The following is a 26,109-nucleotide window of genomic DNA, read 5'->3' as shown; positions in this document are numbered from 1 at the left end:
ACAAGGACCAAAGCCTTGTTCCCGACTGATGTCCAGCACCTCGCAGTGTGGGCGAGTGCTGGGTGCAGGAAACCCTCTTGACACATATTTATTCCATTAGGGAATAAAGATCACCTGTGGGTTGGCAGAGAGTTAGAGGGAACTTTCCAAGAGGTTGAGTCCCTTTGAGGAGAAGGAACCTATGGTTAGCCAGAGAGAAGCCACTCCCATCATTCTGCCACAGGAATGTGACAAGAGCTATGTTTGAGCCAGGAGCGGTGGTGCACACCTGTGATCCAAGCTGCTTGGGAGGCTGAGGCAGGAGGATTGCAAAAAAGGCTAACCTGGGCAATTTAATGAGATCCTGTTTCAAAATGGAACACAAAAAGAGCTGGGGATGTGGCAGAGCATTTGTTAGCATGAGTGAGCCCTGGGTTCAATCTCCAGCCCTGAGGAAAGAAAAAAAGAACTATTTCTAAAGAGAGCAAGGAAGGGAAACTCCTTCTACTAAAGGCCCCACAGTAAATCTTCCAATCTGTACAGACCATGCACTCTCCATCACTATTGCCCCACTCAGGCAACGCAGGGTGAAGGCAGCCTCAGACCACTCAAGAGCAAACACGCATGGCCGTGTGCTGGCTAAGCTTTACCAATAGAGGCCAAAAATGCAATCTCATGTAATTTTCATATAATGAAATATCAGCCTTCTTTTGTTTTTAGCCCTTTAAAAATGTAAAATCTGTTCCCAGCTTATAGGCCATATAAAAGTAGGTGAGAAGTTGGCTCGGACCCAAGGGCCATAGTCAGCCAATCTGAGGATGGACAGTGCAGCTCTGGCTAGGATGAGTTGGATCAACCTGAATCTGCTGGGCTGGATTTGCTGGGCTGTGTTATGCTGGCTCTGACTTTGTGCCCTCCTGTGGCCCACGCCTTCTCCCCATTTTGGATGCTCTGCCTGGGCCTGTGTTCCCCCAGGTCCCACCTGGCTGGACCCTCTCATCTTTCAGGTCTCCACAGAAATATCACCTCCCCAGAGAGGCCTTTCCTGGCACCTGCTGCTCTCCACACCTGCAGCCTCCCCTGTCCCCAGCAATGGGGCACTCACCCCCATGACAGGGTCTTGATGACTTGTTTATACACATTCAATAGTGTGACCAGCATTACCGTTAATCCCCTCTGTCACTTCATAGTGATGAGCACACACATTGCAGGATGTTCATGACAATTTTAATGTGACACAAAATACTGCCTTCTCTCCCTGTAGAAAGGTAGGGGGTCCTGTCTTGTGCTGTGGTGTCAGAACAGCACCCAGCAGCTGGCATGGAAAGAAAGATTCCCAGTATCCACTGGAAGACTTCCTTCCATGTTCACTGGCAAGAAAGAGCCAAGCCAAGCACAGCCAGAGTTCCGCTCCCTCGCCTGGTCTAGACAGGCCTCAGGCAATATTATGACTATACTTATAAGTTTACATAATAATTTTAGTAGCAATTGAATGTTTTTCAAATAAATCTTATATAGAGCCCAATATGAAAAGCAAGTTGCTTTGCTTTCAGTGAAGGTAAGAAGTCCCCAAATCCTCACTCAGGCTTGCCCCTTCCAGAAATTTCTACCTCCCTCTCCCTCTGAGCCATTCTTTGAACATCCTCCTCCTGATCTAAAACTAGTATCTGAGACAACTCTCCATTAGACCCTCCAAGGTTACTGGGGAGGGGGTCCGTCCTTCAGATGTAAGCTAAAGAATTCCAGAGTCAACAATCCGTAACCACCCAGGGGATTTCCTTCCCAAACACATTTGTGACTATTCAAAATTAAATTCCGAAGGACAACTCTGGTGCCATCCTGGCCATCCAGTTTCTGTATGACTCTGTGGAAACATGCTGGACCTTGGTTTATTTCATTTTTCCTAGCCTTAGTAATATCTGCCCATTTCACCTCACAGATCAGGTAGAAGGACAAGAGACAGAAAAGATTTGAGTAGACTATCCAGACCACAGAAGGATGGATGGCCCAAGGCAAGTGTGATCAGTTCCAGGCTTCGGTCCCTTGTCCTCCCCTCCCTTGCGGTATTAGTCAGCTCAGTCACCCACAACAAACTGGAAGCAGTTTAACTTAAAAAATTTATTTTGTCACAGTTCTGGAGGCTGGAAGTTCAAGGTCAAGGTGCTGGCAGGCTTGGTCTCCTCCAAAGCTTCTCTCCTTGGCTGGCAGGTAGCTGTCCTCTTACTGCCTCTTCACGTGGTCTTCCCTGGCATATGTTGTGTCTCTCTGTGTACAAATTTCCTCTTCTTATTAGGACAAGTCAGATTAGATGAGCTCCTGCCTTCACACCCTCATTTCTTCTGAACTACTTCTTTTAAGACTCTGTGTGCAAACAGATACCTTTGGAGGTATGGGGAAATGGGGCTTGGACAAGAGAATTTGTGGAGGACGCAACCAGTCTGTAACACTGGCTTCCACCCTATTGGTCCATAAAGCTCTTGTCCTCATTGCCTCAGGTCAGTGGCTGCTTCTCAGTGTTCCCCAGCCTGGCCTCAGGAAGAGCTGCCTGCGTCCCTGAGTACTCTCCAGGCAAACCCTCCATTGATTTCTTTGATATTGCCTCATTTGGAACTATACTTGGAAGGACTGGAAGATTTCTAGTAAATTTTACGTGAGGTGTTTAAAATACATATCCCTGCTGCTCGACAGCTGACTTGGGGGTGGAAGAAAGCCTTGAATGACTTTAAGAAAGCATGGGTGAGTGCTTCCTCCGCACTCTGATCAGGGCAAGACAATGAGCCTGAAGGCGCCCTCTAGAGGATGCTGCCTGGCGGCACAGGAGAGGGTGAGGGAGCAGGCAGAAAAGGGTTCAAATCCAGGTACCACCTCTAAGAGCCAAGGTGACCCCAGACAACTCCCATGCTCCCATGAACTGGGTGACCTTCTGGGGTCAACTGTACTGCTAAGCTTTCCCTCCTGGGTTTTGCTGTGGGGCAGCTCTGTCCAGGTCAAGTGCCTCCCACAGGAGGGATAAGGTAAGTGCTCCTGAACTGAGCCCGAGGTCTTGCTGTCCCTGCCGCACAGTCAGACCCCAGGCCCTGAGGTCTGGCATGGCTCCATCCTTTGGACTGGCGCCTGTACTGAAGTCTGATGCCTGTGCAGCAGCGGTGACAGCTCTTTGGGGATGTTTGTGTGAGATGTGAAGGAATTCAATTTCCATACAAGTGCAGATTCAGGAGTGAGGAGGGGAGAGAGAGAGAGAGAGAAGGAAGCAAGGGATGCTGTCGTAGAATCTTGGAAGTTGTGTGTTCTATTGTGTCGCTGAAAGGATTAAATGATTAAATGACAGAAATCAATCAATCAATCAGTCTGACACTAGAGCAATAGTTCTCAGTCTTGGCAGTACATTACACTCCCAAAGTAGCAATTAAAAACCCCAGTGGAAGCCATACACTGGGATACTAAAGGCAGAACCTCTGGGAGTGGCTCCTTCAGGTGGGTTCCACCAGGTGTCCACAGGTGACTCTGTGTGAAGATCTACTGACAGGTGTGAGTCTCAGACAGATCACATTATTCCATTCAACAGTGACCTTGGCCAAGTTGCTTACCATCTCTGAGCCTTGGTTCCTCCTGTCTTGAGGATTAAACAGTTATAATTGGTCAAATACTTGGGTTACCAGTCAAGAATGGGCTGGTGTGATAAATAACAGGAGCTTCTTGCTGCTATTACCATCATCATCATCCAATGGAAGAGAAGTCTGAGCCTCCACGTCACCATCTGCAAAACGGTGGCTTGGAGGAAGGCCCCATGAAGCCATCCACTTTCATGTCTGTGCTTAGACAAAGACGGAGCAACGAGCAAAGTCCAAAAGATTGGTCAGGAGGTAAGAAAGAGGATTTCAGTGGGTCCAGTCTGGGTCAGGAAAGCTCTTGTGGGAGATGTGCTGGCTAAGCCAATGGGGAAGTGCGAAGCAGGAATTTTCCATATGGAGATCTGGGAAGGCACTGGGGCTGGGGAGTGCTGTAACTGGAGCAAAGGCTTTGAGGCAGAATGGGGCTGGGCATTTTTGAGAAGACTTTATTTAAAACAAATGAATATATTTTTGTTCTCTGAGTATCTCAAAGGCCTCACTTACATACTTTGGAAAACCCTGGTAGAATCTGCTGAGACTAGGTCTGGGATCTGCAATTAGGTCTTATTTCATTCCAGCACCACCAGGGAATAGCTGGGTGTCTGGAGGGGACCATTGAACCTCCTGAAAATCTGGCTCTTCATTGGTAGAGAAAAGGGCATCTCCTGTTTTGCCACTCCTCCATGGAGCCTGGCAGTTAGCAGTAACAATCTCATAAGCAAAGAGTGAGTGTTATTATTATAAAGGAATATGGGACTTTAGTGACAGTGGAACCTGAGTCCAGTTCCCAGCTGTGTCCCGTCCCAGGCCTGTGATCTTGTTCCTGTTACTTAAATCCCTGTCCCTTGCCTGACCTCTGAAAAAAGGAGTTCATAAGAGCTACCTTTGGTGATCATTACAGGAACTAAATAAAACTATAGCAGTCAAGCCTCAGACAAAGGGCAGATCCCCAACAAATGGAAACTATCATTAAATGAAGGTGAACTCCTCTCGGAAAGTAGGAAGCTTTGCCTGAGTTATCTAAATATGTGCTCCAACCCTCCTGCTCTGGTTGCTGTGTAGACACAACCAAAACAGCACCACCATGCCTTACACACACAATTACAGTGGGAAAAAAAGATCCTTCCCTGTTTTTTTCTACACTCGGCATACTGCTCTTCCTAAATGCCAACAACTCACATTTTAGGCAGCAGAGAAGTCCCCTGGTTGTGTCCACATAGTGAATCTCCTTCGGTTGTAAGTTAGTTGCAATAAATAACATCTGGCCCCGCACTGCACTTAGGGAAGATGGGCTCCATTGTGAATCATGTCGTTGGCGATTGAACCTTAAGCTGTCCAAGTGGTTTATGGTGGTGTTTGCCAGCGTGTGGACTGCTTTCAAACAATTTAAGTACTCTTTGGGAGTGCATGAATGAGGCTCAATAAAAATGGGTACAGGGAAATTACTCTCTTTCTCTCTTCTGTGGTCATGCACCCAACGCAGCCATACGTGATAATTGTCAAGTTTTAAATATATAATTGCTAAACATGAAATTATAATTAACATTGAAGCCACTGGAGACAGTTTCCCTTTCCATCGTCAGGATGTTGTCCTGATCTTTGCCACCCTTTTAATTTATCTTTTGAGAAGATGACAACACGTAGACAGTTTTTCAATCCTTATCATTTTTCATTATATAGCTTTACCGAGCAATGCGCCTTTAGAAGATCCTAGTTAGCTCCATTGACAGCAATAAAAACAGACTAGAGATCAGGCTTTGATGTCAGAAATACCTGAGCCCACGGGCTGACTCTCCAAGGCGCTGGCTATCTGACCTTGATGAGATTTTTTAGCCAATCCATGCCTCTATTTTCTCATCAATAAATAGGGGCAATGAGATCTACTGTCAGAACTGTGAAGTGCAGAGCTTATAATGAGCACTTAATAAAATGGTAGGTATTATGACTGCTTTTTGCTTTCTTCTTCTTAATATCCACATCAAATGTTTTGAAATGCTATTTTATCCTTTTTTTTATAAAAGGGGAAAACTTCTCTTAGTTTCACATTTGAATTGACAGATGATTTCTTTTCAACATTTGCTTAATGCAAAAAAAATTTTAAAAAGAGCCTCTCTTCTGCTTAGTTTTTTTAAATTTCCAGAAAGAAAGATTAATCCCTTCTCCAAGATCTGATCACTACTTATCTCTAACACATGAGCGGAATTTCATGTACATATTTTTAATTTATTCTACATCTGATTTCATGGCATTTTTAAGGTACTGTGTTATAAGCAATAAAATCATTAAAATTTTGAAGAGCATTAAAGAAATCTGTATTTTATTGAGTACTTACGGATGCCAGGCAGTGTTTGTGGAGGGTACTATTATTATCCTTATTTGGCACATCAGATGGGGAAACTTAGGTTCAGAAGAGATAAGTCTTCTCCCTCCCTGTCACAGAGCTATCAAATGCCAGAACCAACTGGTAACAAACATGCCAAAGGAAAATGGAGCAAGACATTAATGTTTATAGATTGCAGCCTGAAGGGCCTGTGTGGTTGCTATAGTTGTGCTACAACTTGACTGTGAGCTTCCTGGTAGTGAGTGCAAGAATGCAAACAAGATATTTCTCCAGCTTGGCCTTTTCTATAGGGAAAATGTACATCAGGACTGAAGAATAAGCAAAGCCATTCTTAATACTTAATGTGTGGGAGAAACATCTTGCATAATTTTTGTGATAAGACTATAGAAAGTCCCCATGATAGAACTAAATATTTAAAGCTGAAAGTAACCATTTCTTTCTGCTTAAAAAAAAAGGTTTTTTAAAAAAATTCTTTCTGGGGAAAAAAAAATTGTTACTTAGCACTGGACTCCATCTCTTTTTGATAATTATTCAATCCAGGCTCTGTCAAAGCATCATACTGAGAAAAGATTCATGTTAAAAAGCTAGTGGGGAGTTGAGGAGGACAGAGAGCAGAGAACGCCTCTCTGCCTTATCATTTTTATTTAGATTGACATACCTTTGATTATAATTAGGGATAACCGTTAGCAGTTAAGACTCCATAATCCCATCATTAGTTGTCAAGAGATTTTCATGGGGCACACTCTCATGCGTCCCTTTCATTTCTGTTTCTTAACTCCTTGGGCAGCCCGCAGTTGAAGGGTGGCTCTAAGGAAAAGATTTTCTGCTGCCGTTCAAATCTTCTAAGCTGACACACAAGTAAGGACACAAATGACACCTTGTGTCAGTGCTGGCACCTCTCAGGAGCCCACATCTTCCTGCCTGATGTTTCTGGTGGTGTCCTCCACAATGTCACCTGTTCCTGACGGTTTCATTCCACAGCCATCTTGTACATAGCTGCGAGGAGATCTTCAGCCTTTTTGAGGGTTGCCCATAAAGTAGACGAAAAGGGAACTTATTTTTAAAATTCTCTTCCATTTGCCCACTCCATTAGACCCTCCAAGTTGTTTTCCAAGGTGGAGGTCAGCTTAGAAGACATTTGCTGTAGAAAAACCCATTCAGAGACTTCCCTTCGCCTGCCAAGCTGTAGGCAGTTGGTTTTCTGGTTTGTGTCATGAAGCATCTATCACGCATTTGAGACACATGGTTGATTTATTATGAATTGAGCTTTAAAAGAGGAAGTTCAAAAGTTGAGATTTTCCAGTGTGTTGATTACCCCTGGCATGCCATCCATATTTAAATGGTTCAAGGAGGAGACCATGGAGATAAATAACAGCTCTGCCTCCCTCCTCTCCAGGGGTCTGATGAAGCTCCCCTTGACAAAGACTTTGGTTGGTGTTTCATTGGTACAGAATTTGTGATCTCATTGGTCCCAATCCAACCAATCTGTGGTTAAGGATAGATCTGTGGTTAAGAGTAAAGGTTCTGAAATAAAGAAATATATATTCCAATTGATTATTGGAATATTCAGTTCTACTCATAATGAGTCACTTTGTAGAAGTCACTTCAGTGATCTAAGCTCAGTGTTCTCCTCCATAGTATCAATATCTCATTGGATCATTGTGATGTTTAATGAAAATGATGCAAATGTGGTGGGTCCAAAATTAACAATCATGCCAGGAGCAAGACAGCAAGACCTTGTCTCAAAATAGAAAATAAAAAAGGCTGGGGGTGTAGCTCAGTGGCAAAGCACCCCTGGGTTCAATCCCCAGTATCAAAAATAAAATCAAATTAACAATCATAACCCAATGTTACTGACATATAACTTCAAAATTTCTATATTGATTCACACACCCTAAGGTTTGATGGAAGAGAAAGCGAGTCCCCCGCCATCCAGAAACTCACCTACTGTGTTCTGTCCAGTTTATTTTGGTGACCTCCTTCTCCAAGAGCAATTAGTCTGAGTCTTTGTTTTCAGTTGTGGAAAATGACATGGAAGAAAGGAATTAAGAAAAGGCAGAACTACAGCAGATGACATTTTAAAATATTATCCACCTACCCATGTGGAGCTGTGTCTTGCATATCAAAGTATTCAATGCATTTAAGCAATTATTTTATTCATTCTAAGAATTGAAATTTGTCCACCAAATTTAAAGGGTTTCTTCACACAGAGATTTCTCTTAGGAAAAATTAAATAAAGCACTAATGATGAAATTCAGCAACGTAAGTAAGCCAATTTGGGTTTTCAAATTGTAAATCAATTTGAAAAATATTAACTGCAGGTTTCTCCCAGGATTACACCATTAAAAACCCCACGTCTCCATTTCTACTTTGCCTTTTTGTCACCGTCTTTTTTTTTTTTTGCAAATGATAATGTTTTCTGCGTTTTTCAGCATCTGTCTTTCACATTCATTTTTCACTTTCAACTATAAACACTTTTAAGAAGCCCTACAACAGGAGCCAGGTGTCCTAACCTCATCACTCCATCACCATGCGAGCAAATCATTTAAGCCCCCTCTGCTTCAACGTCTTTGTCTTTAGGGTACCAATATTTCTGCAGTGTGTATCGGAAGAGGGTTTCTATAGAAATGTGCTTTGGAAACATGAATGTCACTTCAAAATGGCCGACTAAACCAGGCTTTGAAGTTGAAAGTACCAAATGAATGGCAAAGCTTTGGGGGATCCATTTATGACTAATGGTGATGGATTTTTCTGGTCTCCTCTCTCTGCACATTCTAAGTCATCTCGTTCTTAGAACTGCAGAAGTGGGATTCGAGTAATTTGGCTTATTCTCAGTATCATTTTAATAAAATTCCCTTGTTGTGTTGAAAGAAAGAAACTCCAAATTATTGTCTTTAGGATTCATTCACCTTACATATACTTACGAAGGACCTACTGTGTGACAGGCATTGGATTTTACACTGGGGATCTTGCTGACATGGAAATGCACAGAGACCCCCACCCTTCTGGGGTTCCCACACCAGCATAGGAGACAGACACTAAACCAATAATTACACATATGAGGACTCGTTTATGAGCTGCAGTGAGTCCCAGGAAGGCAACATGAGAAGCCGATGAAGATTATGAAAAAAGTACTTAGTCAAGCCCAGTGGATCCCAGAAGGCTTCTCAAAGGAGGTGACAGGAAGCGGAAACTTCAAAGTGAGAAGGTGGGAACCAAACCAAGTAGGGGAAGAGCATCCTGGGAGGGGGAAGGGCCCCCGTCCCCAAGACCCAGGCACAATGCAGCAGCTTTCCGAAGGCCAGTGTTCCCGAGCCCAGACAGCAAGGGCCAGAGGGACCCAGGAGAAGTTAGAGATCAAAAGGGAGTTGTAGAAAAACAGCACTTTGTTTTGTTTTGAATTTCTAAGTGTGGTAGAGGTCATTGGAGGACTTGAAGCAGAAAGGAATGAGGGGCACTGCTGGGATCCAACTCGGGCTTTTATAGGCGCACTGTTGGTCATTTGGAAAGTGGACAGAGGAGGCCAGGGAGAGAGTCCCGCAGCCATCCAGGGAAGGCTGCTGTGAGAAGGAAGGGTCTGGAGAGCAATGATGCGTCCAGGTGGCAGCAGCACAGGGAAGTGAAGCTGCGATGAGCCAGGCGCCCGGACAATGCCCGCTTCTGGCTGGTGCCATTGACTAGCGGGAGGTTCCGTTTCCTGTGCAGAGAAATGCAGCCGGGGAACAGATGCAGAATGGGTTGTTTGTTTTTTTGGTGTTTAGCTTTTTTGAGTTCTTTATATACACTAGAGATTAGTGCTCTATCTGATGTGTGAAGAGTAAAGATTTGCTCCCAAGATGTAGGCTCTCACAGATTGTTTCTTTTGCTGAGAAGAAACTTTTTAGTTTTAGTCCATCCCATTTATTGATTCTTGATTTTAATTCTTGCGACAAAGGAGTCTTTTTTTTTTATTGGTTGTTCAAAACATTACAAAGCTCATGACATATCATCTTTCATACATTTGATTCAAGTGAGTTATGAACTCCCATTTTTACCCCAAATACAAATTGCAGAATCACATCAGTTACACATTCACAATTTTTACATAATGCCATGTTAGTGACTGTTGTATTCTGCTGCCTTTCCTATCCCCTACTATCCCCCCTCCCCTCCCCTCCCATCTTCCCTCTCTACCTCATCTGTTGTTGTTCAGTTCTCTCCCTTGTTCCCCCCCCCTTTCCCCTCACAACCTCTTATACGTGATTTCATATAACGTTAAGGGTTTCCTTCCGTTTCCATGCAATTTCCCTTCTCTCTCCCTTTCCCTCCCACCACTCATCTCTGTTTAATGTTAATCTTTTCCTCATGCTCTTCCTCCCTGCTCAGTTCTTAGTTGCTCTCCTTAAATCAAAGAAGACATTTGGCATTTGTTTTTTAAGGATTGGCTAGCTTCACTTAGCATAATCTGCTCTAATGCCATCCATTTCCCTGCAAATTCCATGATTTTGTCATTTTTTAGTGCTGCATAATACTCCATTGTGTATAAATGCCACATTTTTTTATCTATTCATCTATTGAAGGTCATCTAGGTTGGTTCCACAGTCTAGCTATTGTGAATTATGCTGCTATGATCATTGATGTGGCAGTATCCCTATAGTACACTCTTTTAAGGTCCTCAGGGAATAGTCCGAGAAGGGCGATAGCTGGGTCAAATGGTGGTTCCATTCCCAGCTTTCCCAGGAATCTCCATACTGCTTTCCAAATTGGCCTCACCAATTTGCAGTCCTACCAGCAATGTACAAGTGTACCCTTTTCCCCACATCCTCGCCAGCACTTATTGTTGTTTGACTTCATAATGGCTGCCAATCTTACTGGAATGAGATGGTATCTTAGGGTGGTTTTGATTTGCATTTCTCTGACTGCTAGAGATGGTGAGCATTTTTTCATGTACTTATTGATTGATTGTATGTCCTCCTCTGAGAAGTGTCTGTTCAGGTCCTTGGCCCATTTGTTGATTGGGTTATTTGTTATCTTATTGTTTAATTTTTTGAGTTCTTTGTATATTCTGGAAATTAGGGCTCTATCTGAAGTGTGAGGAGTAAAGATTTGTTCCCAGGATATAGGCTCCCTATTTACTTCTCTTATTGTTTCTCTTGCTGAGAAAAAACTTTTTAGTTTAAGTAAGTCCCATTTGTTTATTCTTGTTATTAACTCTTGGGCTATGGGCGTCCTATTAAGGAATTTGGAGCCGGACCCCACAATATGTAGGTCGGAGCCAACTTTTTCTTCTATCAGGCGCAGGGTCTCTGATTTGATATCAAGCTCTTTGATCCATTTTGAGTTAACTTTTGTGCATGGCAAGAGAAAGGGGTTCAGCTTCATTGACAAAGGAGTCTTATTAAGGAAGTTGGGGCCTAATCCCACATAATGGAGATTAGGGCCTACTTTTTCTTCTATTAGACGCAGTGTTTCTGGTTTTATTCCTAAGTCCTTGATCCATTTCTTTTAATTGTTATAATTTTTTATACCTTTATTTATTTATTTTTATGTGGTGCTAAAGATCAAACCCAGTGCCTTTCACATACTAGACAAGAGCTCTACGCTGAGCCACAGCCTCAGTCCCAGTCCTTGATCCACTTTGAGATGAGTTTTGTGCATGGTGAGAGATAAGGTTTAATTTCATTTTGTTGCATATGGATTTCCAGTTTTCCCAGCACGTTTGTTGAAGAGGCTATCTTTTCTCCAATGCATGTTTTTCACAACTTTGTCTAATATAATTGTAATTTTGTGGGTTAGTCTCTGTGTCCCCTATTCTGTACCATTGGTCTACCAGTCTGTTTTGGTGCCAATACCATGCCATTTTTGTTACTGTTGCTCTGTAGTATAGTTTAAGGTCTGGTATAGTGATGCCACCTGCTTCACTCTTCCTGCTAAGGATTGCTTTAGCTATTCTGGGTCTCATATTTTTCCAGATGAATTTCATGACTGTTTTTTCTATTTCTATGAGGAATATCATTGGGATTTTGATCAGAATTGCATTAAATCTGTATAGTGCTTTTGGTAGTATGGTCATTTTAATAATATTAATTCTGCCTATCCAAGAGCAAGGTAGATCTTTCCATCTTCTAAGGTCTTCTTTGACTTCTTTCTTTAGGGTTCTGTAATTTTCATTATACAAATCTTTTGCCTCTTCCATTAAGTTGATTCCCAAGTTTTTGTTGTTGTTGTTGTTGTTGTTGTTGTTGTTGTTGTTTTGAGGCTATTGTAAATGGGGTAGTTTTCCTCATTTCCATTTCTGAGGATTTATCACTGATATACTGAAATGCCTTTGATTTATGGGGGTTGATTTTATATCCTGCTAATTTGCTTAATTCATTTACTAGTTCTAGAAGTTTTGTGGTGGAACTTTTAGGGTCTTCTAGTAATAGAGTCATATCATCAGCAAATAATGCCAATTTGAGTTCTTCTTTTCCTCTGTGTATCCCTTTAATTTCTTTCTTCTGTCTAATTGCTCTGGCTAGTGTTTCAAGAACTAAGTGCCTTGCTTCTGAAAAAGTTATTGAGGTGCTTGTGAGATGGTCACAGAGAGATGCCCAGAAGCCCATGGGCGTGAGCACGCAGGAGGCCTGGGTGGTGCGGCCTAGGAAGGACTGTGTGGAGCAGGGTCCTCAGCCTTGCAGACCCAGCATTGCCATTCCAGGATATGCATCTTGTCACTCTCCTGAAATAAGATTCATACAGCAGGGGACCAGCCTACACATATCATTTCAAAAAGAAATGGTCTAATGTTAGGTCTGTACAATCAGAAAGAAAGTGAGAGCATTTAGGCACAAAAATGCACTAGAAGAAGGTTTCTCAAACTTGAATCTGCTATGCATAGGATTCCCTCACCCCACCCCTGTCCCCTACCAAAATGCAGATTCTGAATCAGCAGGTCTGAGGTGGCCAGCATTCTGAATGTCTGATGAGCTCCAGGTGAGACCCATGCTCTGCCTTGCGGGCCACATTCAGAATAAAGAGGCCCTGGGAGATATAATGAGGTCATGTAAGTGCCTGTATTGCAGAGTCACCCCAAACATGCATCATACATGAGGTCCCCACAGAGTGTCAAATGGTATTTCAAGTATCATGGAAAGCCCTGCCCACAGTGACTTTCTTTTCCACTGTGGCAAATAACTCCCATTAAAATTCCCAACAAACAAGGTGCAATTTCTCTTTATTAGATAGCTTTATTTCTAGAAAATGCAGTGTTTTAAACTATGCATAAAAGACTGTTTTAAACTATGCATAAGTTCTAGGCTCAGATCATTCATTATAAAAAGGTTTTAAACCAGGGAATGCCTTTCATTCCCAAAGGGACACTGGGCAATATCAAAGGCATTTGGGTTTGTCACAGTTGGGGTAAAGAGGTGCTCCTGGAACCTGGTGGGTAAAGCCAGGGATGCTGCTGACCTACGATGCTCAGGGGTCTCCTAGAGCATAAAGGCTCTGGTTCAAGTAGGGGACACCTGCCCTGTCGCGACCCCTCGCCGGCAAGGGAAAACACGACACAGGATTCTTCTTTCAGCAGTTTATTCAGGCCTTGTTTCATGTATCATCTTCTAGCGACCCCCCGCCGAGCGCCCAAGCATAGGCTAATAAAGCTTACTCAAGTCCAATCCAAAGCTGCCACGCGGGGTTTTCTCATAGGGTATTGAGGGACAGCGTGCCAACTCTCCCAAATAAGGAGTTGTTTACCAAGATCCACAACGGAGACCGGCGCCATCTTCTAATGACGGCAGCGGTCTACAAACACGGCTCACCACACTGCCCTACAGCAAGAGTCCAACAAAGTGCACAAGGAAGGGCCACACCACCGGTACAAGGTGTCTCCACGTTGCAAAATGCCCCACCTTCCCAGCCCCTGATCATTGAGTACCAGAGGTGCCCCTCACTGTGGCCATCCCAGAAGGCACCCAAGGACAGAAGTGCAGCTGCAGCAGCCGTGGGAGGGAAAAGTGCACAGGACAGGGAGGACCGAGCCAGGGCAAGGGAAGAGGAAGAGCCAACCCAGGACTCTTCAGAGGTCGACAAAGGCCAGCACAACCCACTAAAGTATATGTGGTTCCGCCCATCTGCTGGGCCGCTGAAATTACTATGAAAATAATTGCATCTCTCCGCCTGGCTCTCCCCCACAGGCGAACACAGCCAGTGACTTTCGATATAGGACTAACATTGTTATTTATTTCTGTCTTATTTTTAACATATTAAGGGGAAGACCACATTCAGCAACAAAGCCTGGTCTAACTACCACTCGAGAGGCCGCGATGCTATTTTTCTTCTTCTTTTTTTTTAACCATTCATTCCAAACAGAGAGAAAGAAGAACACTAGTTCTCTTATTCTCCCTTTCTTTGTGTTCTAGTTTTAATTTTCTGCTAAGGTCTCATCTTAAGACCTAGAGAAAAACAAGGTTTGTTTCTTGTCTTTTAAGGTAAGCAATCATAGGGGGGGAAAATGAAAAACAAAACACCAGTATATTGCCCCAAAGTGGCCTCAGATTCAGGCCTCCTCTTTGCCATCCTTCTTGTGGTACAGGGCACCGAGCTTGCCAAACGTCCCCCACTGCCATCAGTCCTGGGGGCATAGGAGGGGCTTCTCACATAGAAATAGCCTCCCAGCCAGGCAGAAACAGTGACCTCGGTATCTGAAACTCAAAAGTAGCTGCATTCAGATACCCCTGGGGAAATGCTTCTCAATTACTAATAATGCTGAGGTCCCACCCTTTAAGACATTACTAAACCTTCATGGGAAATACCCGAAGCAATGGTTAAACAGACCAGAAGGACAACAGGCCCGATGGCTTCTCTGTTTCCAAGCTGACAAGTGTCGCCACTGTGACCACCTGCATTGGCATGGTGACGCTGATGGGGCAAAGGCCTGGCTTAGCCTGGAACCCACGAGTGGACACTCAGGATGTGTCATCGCTGCAACCGGATCCTCTTAGGATCCAAAAGGCCAAAGAAGCTGAGCAGAGAGTCCCAAAAGTCAGTAGTGAAGCAGAAACAAGCTTGCAGCACCAGAACAAGAACCTGGTCCTCAAGTTCACCTGTGAGTGTCGCATAGAGAAGAAAAGAGGTATCAGTCAACCTGGCGAGCGTGAGGCTCAGCCAAGGTCTGTACCCGTGCAGGACTTCTCAGAGTCTAAATGTGCTGCTGTGTGTTATATGACTCCAAGAAGGGGGCCGTAGTGTCGTTTTTCTCCTCTTGCTCCTTCTCAGAGCAAACTCTGCCCTAAGAGAAGCCTAGCCATAAAAATCTGGGTGTTGCTCAAATCTGGAGCAGCGTCAAGGAGGTGATCAGTAAACAGGCCCAATAAAGCTTCTGCCTCTTTAATATCCCAGACAGGAAGCAGAAAACAAGGACCATAAACACACCTCATGTAACGTCCTTGGGCAGGGACTTCAGCCTGCCTCACAGCGGAACTCTGGGGTAGCGTCTGGCCACTCTCTCTCTTCGACCCACCTCTTGCCTTCCAATCACATGACCACCCTCCTTGGGGTTTCTAGGCCTGCCAGGGTCCCAACCAGACCAGACGCTGCAAGGGACCTTTGTCCCTGGAATGCACATCAACATCAAATGGCTCCCTCCACTGATAGCAAGCAAGGTGCTCATCTGTGACGTAAGAGACTGAAGTGCACAGGACCCGCCACTGTGGGAAGGCCTGAATTTAAAGCCATCCTGTTTTTTCCTAGCTGTGTGATCCTGGACAAGTCACTTCCCTCTCTGAGACTTTTTATCTCATTTTTTAAAAATGAATTTGTTTCAAGAGTTAGTTATGCTTAAAGGTACCTGGGATTGGGTAGGTATCTAAAAATAGGTTGATAGAACTGGTGTTGTGCTATTCCTTGCTGAAGAATCATTTAAAATGCCCACTGTGATCCTCTTGTGAGCAATTTCTCTACACATGTCAAATCTTGTATGACTTTTATTAATTTGTCTTTATTTTTCTACTAAAAACTTGTAAGCTTTTTTTTTTTTTTTTGGTCCAAAAAGACTCCTCATATTTAGATCCAAGATGGTTCTCACTAAAATGAACATTACCACTACTAAATAATAGCATTTAAATAAGGAACTACACTCAGACTGGACTGATGAAAAATCACACTTTCCACTTCCCCCATGGTAATCCAACAGCAGAATTTCTGGGAAAATAAATCACCCCATTAGTTTTTAAATAGCATGCCCCCACCATGAAGAAGTCCACAACTTTTGACTCAAGAATTCCAGGCATGGATGCCGCAGTCCGGCTGGGGGGGGGGGGGGGGGGTGACGAGCAACTTGTGTACATTGATACAGCAGGAGTGGGAGCCGTTTATTGTAGGACAGGAGGGGTATATATACATTCCACACAGCTTATCTTAATTAACATAAACTTGATACAGCAGTCAACCAATAAGGAATCTCCACACTTAATGGCTCACTGGTGTTACTTCACAAACCACTCCCTCTGGCAAAATGCCAGGCGCCATCCAGACTTGTTTACAGACTCTAACACATGGAATTTAGGCCTATAAGAATATACCAACATACTTTTTAAAAGCTTTAAACACAAAGATGTTCATCACAGTGTTATGGATTATTAAATAGCATTGGAAGCAAATTCAGTGTCCAACATGACAAGAACATTTTAGCAAACTATGATCATGTATGTGATAGAATTTATGCCACTGTTCACCAAGATACTTTCCACGGAGAAAATATACACAGGGGCATCGTACGACCAGAACCTACTACCACATACACCTAGAAGAAACACATGGGGAAAGACAAGACCAGAAAGAAATGTAGCAGAACATACATCCACAAGAGCTTTCCCTGGATAGAGAAATAAGAGGTTAAGTTTTTTAAGATGTTTTATAATGAAAAAAGCCACACATTATATTATTTATTTTTAATTTTAGTAAAATAACACAAAATTTATCATCTTAACTTTTGGGGGGAGGTGGGGTACTGGGGATTGAACCCAGGTTGTTTTACCACTGAAGTATACCCCAGCTCTTTTTATTTTTTAGGACAGGGTCTTGCTAAATTGCTCAGGCTGGCCTCAAACTTGCAATCCTCCTGCCTCAGCCTCCCAAGTTTCCACCAGTTCATCTTCACCATTTTAGTATATTGCCACTGTTGTGCAACCAAAATTATCCATCCCCAAAAATCTTTCACCTTGCAAAATTAAAACTCTGTGCCCACTAAACAAAAACTCTCTTTTCCTCTCTCCTCTCCACCCTTATCCCTTGGTAACCACCTATTTCCTGTTTTATGATTTGTCTACTCTAAATACATCAGGTAAGGGATATCATATAGTGCTTATCTTTTTGTGACTGACTTTTCTTTACTTGACATAATATCCTCAAGATTCACCCGTGTTGTAAAATGTGTCAGAATTTCCCTTCTTTTGAAGGCAGAGGAATATTCCACAGCATTGATGCACCACACTGTTTATCTATTCGCTCACAGACGCACACTTGGCTGCTTCCACCTTTTGGCTAGTATGAACAATGATGCTATGAACACGGATTTGCAACTATCCCTTTAGTACATAAGTGTTTTCATTTTTTTTTAATATTTGAACACTTTTTTTCCTGAGTGGGCTCCTCTTTTTATGTCCCATCTTCTGGTTCTATGAGACCCTGGCCCAGGTTAACTAGGACTCCACTCTGAACATAATCCAAATGCAGCAGAACCACTGGGCAACTCCACTACCCTGGGGAAATAAGTGCCTGGGCTGTACCTCAGAAAATAATGCATCTTTTTGTTGTTCTGATCCCCATTACAGGACAAATGCCTTAGTCTCCGCTTTCCAGCCTGGACCCCCACACTGAGCCCTTCTTCAGCCCACCACCCTGCCCGCTGCGGGCACTGAACTCACTGACCTCCTGACACCCTGCACCAAGAAGACCGCCAAAAAAAAAAAAAAAAAAATCACCCCGCTTCTCTCTCCATCCTCACTAACAATTTGGTAATGAAGTATTGATTTCCACTTCTCCGCTGATGGACGATATTAGATTTTCATTGATAAACTGCATCGGGCTGTCTCGTCTCCACGGTCCCCTTTTCACGGTCACAAGGAAACAAAGTGCCACTGAAGAAAAATAATGACTGGGAACACTGATGCGCTTATTCTGTCAGTTTGTAACAGGAAAGGGAGGGGTAGTCCTCGCCGTCCAACGTCCGAGGGGGCCGCCCGAGATGCGGACACTTGGAAGGCTGCTTTGGGTGGTGATGTCCGTTTCCTATTTATAACCCCTCTGGGAACGTTTGTCTAAAGGAAATGTTTCTGTTCAGTGTAACAATTACGGTTGCACCTGGATTGCCCAGGCCTGCCCCTGCGCTAGGGAGCCATTAATCACTGCAAAGGAGAAGAATTATTAAGTTAAGGCCAGAGCTGGAGCCAAGAAAGCCTCCGAACGATGTTCGTCTTCTGTGAAAGTTGTGCAAATAGTTAGCCTTAGCCGTGCTGCTGCCAAGGACTTTTTCCCATGCAGCGGTAGGCATCTTTATCATGGTCATTATCTGGACTGCTTTAAAACCTAGTTCTGAGCCCGCAGCCCTGTCACTTGAGACCTGCAGATTGGGAGAAGGGGCGAGATGTAGAATCTGAGAAAAGCAAGAAGATGAGATCATGGCAGGGTGGAAAGTTCAGCAGCGGCCTTTTCTGGTAATCCCTTCTTGCAGGACTGGTTGTTTATGGGCTCTGGAACACAGCTGAGCTTTAGGACCAACAGAAAGCGTGAAATAGGGTGTCCATTTTAAATGTGTTCCTGCAACTTTTTTCATTAAAACTTTAAGGGCCCAATTTTAATTTGTGGAATATTCCCGTTAATAATGAGATCTAATTAAGACATCCATTAAAAGCCCGTTAAAGTTAATTTAACGTAAAAATTCCAATAGAACTGTATTAGATTTTCTCCATTAAATTAACGTTATGGATTTTTAACGGATGTCTTAATTATACGTTATTATTAACGGGAATACTGTATTACACAGATTAAAATCAGGTCCTAAGTCAACTTGGAAAGCTAGGAGCATGTTTTAATATTAAAAGTCTTGCATACCTAGCGTGCAGTTTGGAAGGGGTAGATCTGTTTATTCTATACAATGGAAAGCAACCTATAATAGATGTATCCATCAATGCATTTAAACAATGAATTTTCTTATTCTCAAAGGACAAATAAATATGGATCATGTTGTAAACTGCTACTCAGCTATAGGTGAAATATTAAGCTACTCTAGGCATAACACAAGAAACTAGATGATTCTGAAACAAATGAAATATTATGTGTTGTTGTTTTAATTACCAAGTTTATCAACAACAGCAGCAACTCAACACTGACAAAATGAAGCCAGATATAGCCTCTTCACCATTTCTCATAGAAGCTGCCTATTGGAATTGTTTTGGAAATTTTGCCATGATCCCTAAATTCAACATGGGATTAAAAAAAAGGGGGGGAAAAAACTTCTTATTTACCTCCTAGGGAAAGTGTTGCCCTTATGCCACATATAATAGCAAATTGCTTTTTTTATGGCATGCATAACCTAGATGGGAAAAATATGGCGCTTCAGGGAAGGAGGGAAAAAGTAAATGAAGTTCCAGGAATGTCATTCTGAAGTAATGAGGCATGGACAGAAAATATACCCCTCACATCATCGGATTGAGATGGCAGTCGAAATAGCTTCATTGAAGTGTCAGCACTCATCCATCAATCAATCACCCACAAGGAAAAATAGCAACAGTACAACGGGGCGGCTTTTATGGGATTTACTCATGGGCATAGGGAATAGCGGCTCAAATGTAGTTCTGACATGAAAAGCAAGGTGCTGATATTATTTTTTATGATGGGAGGATCATAAAGTGAATTGAGAACAGCGAGGTCTGTCTTTGCTTAACCTATTCAACCAGAAATGAATGGAACTCAACTGGAAAGGAACAGTCTTCAGATGGGTTAAGATTGAAGGGTGGACTCTGCCGAGCACTGTCCTTCAACAACGAGATTCTATTAAAGGAAAATCAATGCATTAGCATTGGTGTTCCTGAAGCTGTTAAAAATCGCCTGCTTCAACCCAGGGTTGTTAGATAAAGTTACATAATTCAGATCCTACTGCAACCATCCAGAAGCAAATTCGGAGCTCCTGCTCCAGTTAGGGAGAAACAATTGCAATTCTAAACCCTTTGGAAATCGTTTTCTAAGGAAAAAAAATAATAAATCATCTGCTTCCTCATAGAATCTATATGGCAATTTCTCTGGTGGAATGGGGTGGGAGGCAAGAGACAAAAATATTGATAAATTTGGTAAGACTCATGAATCCTCACTTGGCAACCGGGAATGTCACAGCTAAGGGACAGGTGTTAATGTTCTCCTTAGAAAACAAGATCTGGGCTGGCACTGAGATACATTCCGCTCTTAGTATAATTCTAGAGGCCATGTCTGTCTTCATTTGGCAAGCCCTGTGAGGCTTCTAGAAATTTCTTCCTGGAGAGAAGAACTAAATAACATTAATTCAAGAGAATAGTTTTACATGCTTTTGTACCATTTCCTTCCTTTCTCTGAATAATCCTAGTTCAAAAAAGCTGGAGCTTCAGAAGTGGCAGAGAGAATGACATGTGAATATCATTTCTTAAAGCTCTGTCCCAGCACCTCCCCTTGGTATCAGGGACAGTGAGAGATTGCCTTTCCTTCCCTATCCCTCCTTCCAGCTAAGGCCATCAACCAACTGAAAACTGAAATGGCCATTAAAAAATCACAAATGTTTGCATCTTAAGTATTTGGCTCCTTTTGTAGCTCAGCAAATCCAACAAATCTATAGTGTGTTAAAAAGCACCAGCAGCACAAAACACAACAGGGAACACAATTTATTCAGCAAATTCACCCCACAGATCTGATCAGGTACCCATTTTGTGCCCAGCTCTGTTCTAGGTGCTAGGAGTTGCCATGGTAGACACTGCACCCAACGACCCCACCCTCCCGTCGCTGAAAGCAACCCATCCAGGCAGCCGACACCAGATGTCTACCTGGGGGCAGAGTCCACATAGGATCAGAATAAGAGTATTTCAGCATAAGGAGTTTTCCCTCTGAAAAGCATTCAGGGAGGAAATAGCTTTAAAATATGTCAAAGCCTAAAACAGAATATAATCATGGAATAAATTGGAGACCCCAGACAGTCCCCACAAAATTTCCTTCAGGCTGTAAATAGATCTCTTAAAACTCACCCCAAAACATGCCGGCTCAGTTGTTTGACGCTTGCATAACTAACATCTTAGGCAAAAGCCTCTGAACTTAGCTGAAATGCAGAAAACAGACAAGTGCAATGACATGTTTAGGGGTAACTGTGTTGAAGCCGTGAGATGTGTGTGAGGAGTGTGTGTGTGTGCACGTGTGACAGACACACACGCGCATACATGTATATGAAGGCCGCTGTTGTTTTCCATGCTTCATGGAGAGTGCAGCAGTGAGAGTCTGTGATTTTCTAACACTTTCTGCAGTGAATCCAAAGATCACAGGCCCCACGAGGCACCTGCATCCTGTGGCTTTTCTATAACTTCCTGAATTATTTGACTATGTTCAAACCTTCTTTTCTTTTTCATCAGGATTTCATTTTTTTAAGTTTGTCAAGTGTTTTTGCCTTTAAAAAGACATTAAATGTGCCCTTTTCCACATTATTTTCTCATCTCTGCAACAAGAAATGGTAGTGTATAGACAAATGCTAAAATAATAACAATAATAAGGAAATGTATTAAAGGTTTAAACCTACACACGCATACACATATGTAGTTCTACCGAGCAATAAAAGTAGTATCTATTTTGAACGTGCATTAAGCACCAAAAAAAAAAAAAATCAAAGCTGAACTTTCGGTTTATTTTGTTCCCTCTGTGAGATGTTAAAATGCTAATTTCATTTTCTCCCTTCTTCTATGTGGCATTTTTCTCAAAATATCTATGAAATACTTTTAGACAAAGATTGAGCTGGAGAAAGAGATACAAATTTCCATCCCCCCAGACATAGAGATGTGTTTCCATTGTAGGAAAGCATTAAACATTTTGAAACTTGTGAATCATCTTTAGAATTTCAACAGCGGAATTTTACCTCTTCATCCAAAGTAAAAGCCACTTATCTCCTTTGGTTTCCTGTGACAGATTCAGAGGCAGACGCAGATATACAATTTCCAGGCTCTAGTTAATCTTCTTCCAATAGTTACGAACAATGGGCTAACGGGCGTGGGTGTTTCTCCAAAAATTATTCATGCGCAAGGCAGCCCAAAGCTTCAGGGAAAACTAGAAATGTTTTATGGATTAGAATAGGCCTGTTTTAAAATGCTAGTACCAGGTGGAACGCTATTTCTGCAACAGGACTCTGTCCATTTCCTTTGGAAAAATATATTCCAAGTAAAATGGCTATTCCAAGGAGTGACACCCTGGCTTGACAGCGTTTGGCACACAAATGATCTTACCAATAGCCATACAATTATCATTAAGGCCTTTTACCATACAGTCTGTTTAGAAAAGACAGATCAAATGCTAACAGCCCGTTGTATCATGTTTATTTGCTTAAAACAGCTTTTGAAAGTACGAGTAATAACTCTTTCGTGAGAACCCCCCAGGAGAAGTTGGAAATTTTGAAGAAATGCATTGCTTAAAAAAAAAAAAATCTAAGCACTCCCTTCAACCCTTTCAGAAAATAAATTTAAGTGTGCTCGCTGAATTATCTTGAACCTGAACCCTACACTTGGACATCAGTCCCCAGGCAATGGCTAATATTTACAGAAAGAACAATCATGCGATTATGTCGCAAGTGAAGACTGTGCCTGGTTATATTTTCACTTTCTAAATGACTCATATAACATTCAGAAATTATAAATGTGTATGCATTTTTTAAGTACACAAAATCCCACCAGTCTGCAAAGAAAAAGTAAAACCTACGCCTGTTCTGCATTGAGATAAATACTACAGAAACATTCCAGTCCTGCAATACAATATTTTGGCTTCACAACACGTCAGATATTAAAAGCATGCAACACAAGTCAAAAACAATGACCAAAAAAAAAATTGTATTTGGATCAGAGTTTTGAAAGGTCATAACATCCTGGGTTACAATATACTTTTTGGTCTCTGACGCTATCCTTCTAATCCCTTCTAACTTTGATTCCAAACAGCCAAGCACTGTCAGGGAGTCATAAACTTCCAAGCCCCTTTTAAATCAGGAACACAGCCAATCAGAAACAATCTTTATCTGGGCAGCCAGTTCCTGCTCTGCACGGCTTTTGTAACATTTTAGGAAATCTGGCATCAAACCCATTACATTATATATTTGCCCCCTTGCATGAAGTCTAGATTTTGAGTTGTTTCTTTTCAAAAGGGTAGTGGAGAAAATGGGTCAGAGTGAGCTTCAAGAATCACATTCATCCTTGCTCTGAAGGAAAGTGTTTACTTGCCAGAGAAGAAAGGCAAACACATTTTTGTATTAGGAAAGCAGACCAGTCGTTTTCAAAGGAAAATGGCTGCGACCATACTTGTACAATGAACATGTCCGTGCAAGCGCACTAATTTTCTACCACCTGCATGCTGTATATAATACACGCCTGTATACTAGGAAGGAAAATCGGGCTGTTTTCCCTGTGTACCATGCAGCTTGGATGGCTGGGAAAGTAAGCCTGCGTGCATTTTTATACTGTACATATTTGTATATACTAACGATATCGCCATGTATGAACACAGATTTTGTTCTATCTGCTTGTTTCTGTTTCTTACCAAACTGGTCCACAATGGGATTCTTTTGTATCGAAAAAATATGCTTGTGATTTTTTTTTCCTGATCATTCTCTTTCGATAGCTTATGAAAGAATTAGATCTGCGTTTACAAAGAAATGATAAGAACCATGTATGTCCGTCTGCATGAGTCCTGTCCAATTGCTGGATCTAGGGAGGAACCAACGTCCTAATTCAGAGTTTTCCTTTCAAGGCATGCTTTACCCCGTGGGAAAACTGCAAACTCATCCATGTAGAATTTTCCTCTTTGTATTTTATCTAATAGTGCCTGAAAATTTTTTTAATGTCTTCTTAGAGGAAGAATTCATAATTGTCAAAATTTGAAACATTAGCTTAATTTTGTTTTTATGACCTCGAGATTCTTCTCCTTATTTATTCGGTTGCTGTTGTAATGGGGCCCCAGGCCATTCCTGACATCGATGTGTTCTTCTTCTGCATTAAGGATGTTTTTAAAATTACAGAGATTATTGAGCCAATAGGCTGTTTTAATCAAAACCATGTTTCACTTGTTTTTGATGATTATAAATTGTCCTTGCAATGAGAAAGAAAAAAAAAAAAAAAAACTTTTCTGCTAGGAAGATTATACCACCCTGTGGCCAAACAGATTCATCACAGATGGGTGTCTATGCCCACTTCTCCGGGATCTGGAACATTCTTCCCCTGGCTGGCCACAGTTTCTTGCACTCCCCATCATCCTGTCATTAGTTCTCAACGCAGTCACTGTTTGCAAATTTCCAAAGGCCTTTTGCCATCTTGTCACTGCCCAAAGACAACAACCCTGCTGGAAGTGGTGTCTTTCCAACCTCAAAGAACGCAGGGAGTTTTAGAAAAGGGGATCCTTCTTTCATCCCAGAGTGCCTCCAGCTTGTCATCCCTCCTAATTAGATACAATTTGGTCTTAATATCCCATATAACCTCAATCAGATCAAAAGCAACACTGGGACCCCCCCCCCTTGCTGAATAAAAAACGAGTCTGAGAGCACTTAACGGTGTGAGCTTGTGCGAGATACTGCAGCCCCAGAATCGTCTGTAGCAGGAGAGGGATTCTCATACAGTTTTATCACTAGGAATAAATTCTGATGGTGGAGATGGAGAAAACCCTTAAATTATATCACAAAAGCCATTATTTTTTACACCTAAAGAGTTTTTTTTTTTAAGGAAAATCATTCTACTTTGAGAACTGTAATTAAAGCCCTAAATAATAGATGCTACTTCTTTTAGCTATTGTGAAAAAATAACAATACACTCTCCAAGGTTGTATGGACCCCCTCATTTCCATCAGAAAGGTTTCTATATTATATTTTTAAACATGATAACTCTTTCCTTTGTGGTGAAAAAAAAAAGTGTTGTTGTGTTTTTGTTTTGGTTTTGTTTTTGTTTTTGTTTTATTTTCCATTCAGCAGTTATTGGAAATAGACTGTTCCCATCTGAAACCTTATTATAATTTGCACCAGGAAACCCAACTGCCGACACTGAGGAGCTGGGTGTGTTCAATTATGACTTTGCTGGAGGCTGTCCCTCGTTGGATGCTGCAGATGTTGAACACCTTTCTGAAACCCAGCGGATCTGACACCGCTGAGACGCCCCTCCACACCATTAGCTTGGCGAACGGCTTCCTTCCCATCAATAGCGACTTCCGCTTTGGCCCTTCGAAGAAAAGGAAAATTAAAGGAGAGAAGGAAAAAACAAAAAAACAAAACAGATGCACTTAAAACATGAAAAGAATTATTTATATGATAAAAATATATTTAGATTTTCAAAGCACAAGACTGAATAGAAGTGCTCTTTTTAAGCTTTCTGGAGATGTTACTGTTAAATGTCTTTCTACATCAGGCTTAATAAATCTGTAATGACATTTGATGGATTGATTTCTGCCTATGTGTGTTTTTTAAAGATGGCAATAGAAGAGAGAGGTGAGGGAGAAGGAGAAGAGAAGGGGAGGTGAAGCAGCACCCCAGGGAGCCCAGGGGTGGGGGGGTCCCATGGCCTCTGATGAATGGACCACCTCCAGCATCTCCTGGCCTCCACCGGATTTTCCCTTCTTACAGATGCCAGCCCCCTTGCCCGTCTTCCCAGCTGCCTTTGCACACGCTCACATCTGGCCAGCTGGTGCCTGAGTAATTTATGATGTCATCTCAACAGAGGCAGGAGCGGCTGTCTCACAAATTCAAGGCTGCAAGACAGAGGCCAGGCGTGATGGAGATGGCCCGGCCTTCCCCACCTCAGAGCGATGGCCCTGCTTCCTTCTCAGTTTCCCTGTGTGCTCCCCTCCATTTCCTTTAATGGCCTGGGAGAATTGGACCATGCCTCACACACGAGCTGCCCAAGCAGACACTGATGCCCCACCAGAAATGATTTGTGGTCTGCTCACAGCCAGCTCGCAGCTCCCATGTCGCGTGGC

At 42.5% G+C, this 26,109-nt stretch overlaps 1 protein-coding gene across 2 annotated transcripts in view; it reads left to right on the top strand.

The window, feature by feature from the left end:
* Positions 1 to 25,576, top strand: part of Tshz2 (teashirt zinc finger homeobox 2) — a 435,121-nt gene extending 409,545 nt beyond the window's left edge. For both annotated transcript variants that reach the window (XM_046433126.2, XM_058575540.1), the window contains exon 3: positions 17,724 to 25,576. In XM_046433126.2, the coding sequence (XP_046289082.1) occupies positions 17,724 to 17,725 (2 nt within the window). In that variant the 3' untranslated portion in view covers positions 17,726 to 25,576. The remainder of the gene's footprint in view (positions 1 to 17,723) is intronic.
* The last annotated feature ends 533 nt before the right edge of the window (positions 25,577 to 26,109 follow it).

The sequence above is a fragment of the Marmota monax genome, unplaced genomic scaffold, assembly GCF_021218885.2.
Source record: "Marmota monax isolate L192 unplaced genomic scaffold, Marmota_monax_Labrador192_F-V1.1 WCK01_AAM20220418_F8-fsc00014, whole genome shotgun sequence".
In the NCBI taxonomy this organism is placed as follows: Eukaryota; Metazoa; Chordata; class Mammalia; order Rodentia; family Sciuridae; genus Marmota; species Marmota monax.
Note: the sequence above shows the minus strand (reverse complement) of the source record. Positions and strands in the feature narration are given on the sequence as shown.